The 1,231-nt window shown below is 36.5% G+C and overlaps 1 protein-coding gene across 1 annotated transcript in view; it reads right to left on the bottom strand.

Annotated features, from left to right (window-relative positions):
• Positions 1-1,231, bottom strand: part of tmem94 (transmembrane protein 94) — a gene marked incomplete in the record, with an annotated part of 78,635 nt that overhangs the window by 22,219 nt on the left and 55,185 nt on the right. Inside the window, 1 exon segment of the mRNA XM_014018186.1 lies at positions 448-580. Within this exon segment, the coding sequence (XP_013873640.1) occupies positions 448-580 (133 nt within the window).

The following is a 1,231-nucleotide window of genomic DNA, read 5'->3' as shown; positions in this document are numbered from 1 at the left end:
AATTATTTAAAAATCATACATTGTATTTTTCTGGATTTTTGTTTTAGATTCCATCACTCACAGTTGAAGAGTATCTATGATACAAATTACAGTCTTCTACATGTTTTGCAAGTGGGAAAACCTGAAAAATCAACAGTGTATCAAATACTTCTTCTCTCCACTGTAACAGATGCTCCTGTGTGCTTCATCTCCCACTCTACATGTTTTACACAACTTATGCCAACTTGTGAAAATTTTGTCCAACAATAAGGACATCTGCGCTGAAGATAGAATAAAAACTATTAGACAAAGTACATACTGTAATACCAATGATTTGATTGAATCTATGAGTCATTTATTCATAACACTATTTGTTTAGGTCAGCATAAGTTACCTAAAACAATTAGTAATATTTACCCCATCAAATCCCACCCACCAAACAAAATAGAGGGTGTTACCAACACTTACCTTGGTTGAGGTCTTCGTGCAGGGAACCATGACTGGGACTGGATGGAGCTCCTTCACAGGGACTGTCTCCATTAGGAGTCAGAGAGATGTGACAGTTCCAGCCCGTCTCTAAGCCCATCTTCTCTGCAAACACCTGCACAAACACAAAGCTGCTCCCTTCAGTGCGAGCCCTCTCTGAGTGAATCATCATTTATATTCATCAAAACATGGACACGTTTGTCTTCTTTCACCCAGTGTGCCTCTCACTGCTGTCAGGTTTATGGTTTTCTCTCAGATCCCTGCAGGACACAGAGACCACCAGATAATCTACAGATTCAGTTCTACTTTAGACTAAAGTGTTCTCTTCTAAACACATTAGCAACATGAAACACTGTAGAAGCAAACCTTTACACGTGACCATCAGGTTCTTCTGATTAGGGCTGGTTATAGAGTCAGATTTCCCAAATCAATTCGATTCGATTCAATTCACGATTCAGTTTGATTGATTTTTAAATTAGTTAAGGATACCAAGCAGTAACTCATTTACTTTGATATAGAAGACGTTCTCAAAGGAACTAATTCTGCAAATAGAAACTAATTCTAACTTGGTGCATTGGTAAAATTATAAACATTAAGGACAAACTTGTAAATTGGAGTTTAATCTTGAAACAAAACTGTCTCAAGTCAAAGGGTTTTGTTGGATACATTAGTTTTATAAGAAACTAAGAATTTTTTTTGATCACTAAGAATTGATGGAATAAGGTTTCAAGAGAAAAGGTGGGATAATATAAATATACTTCTGCCC

This window comes from Austrofundulus limnaeus, unplaced genomic scaffold (assembly GCF_001266775.1).
Source record: "Austrofundulus limnaeus strain Quisiro unplaced genomic scaffold, Austrofundulus_limnaeus-1.0 Scaffold185, whole genome shotgun sequence".
In the NCBI taxonomy this organism is placed as follows: Eukaryota; Metazoa; Chordata; class Actinopteri; order Cyprinodontiformes; family Rivulidae; genus Austrofundulus; species Austrofundulus limnaeus.
This window is presented reverse-complemented; position numbering and strand designations above follow the sequence as displayed.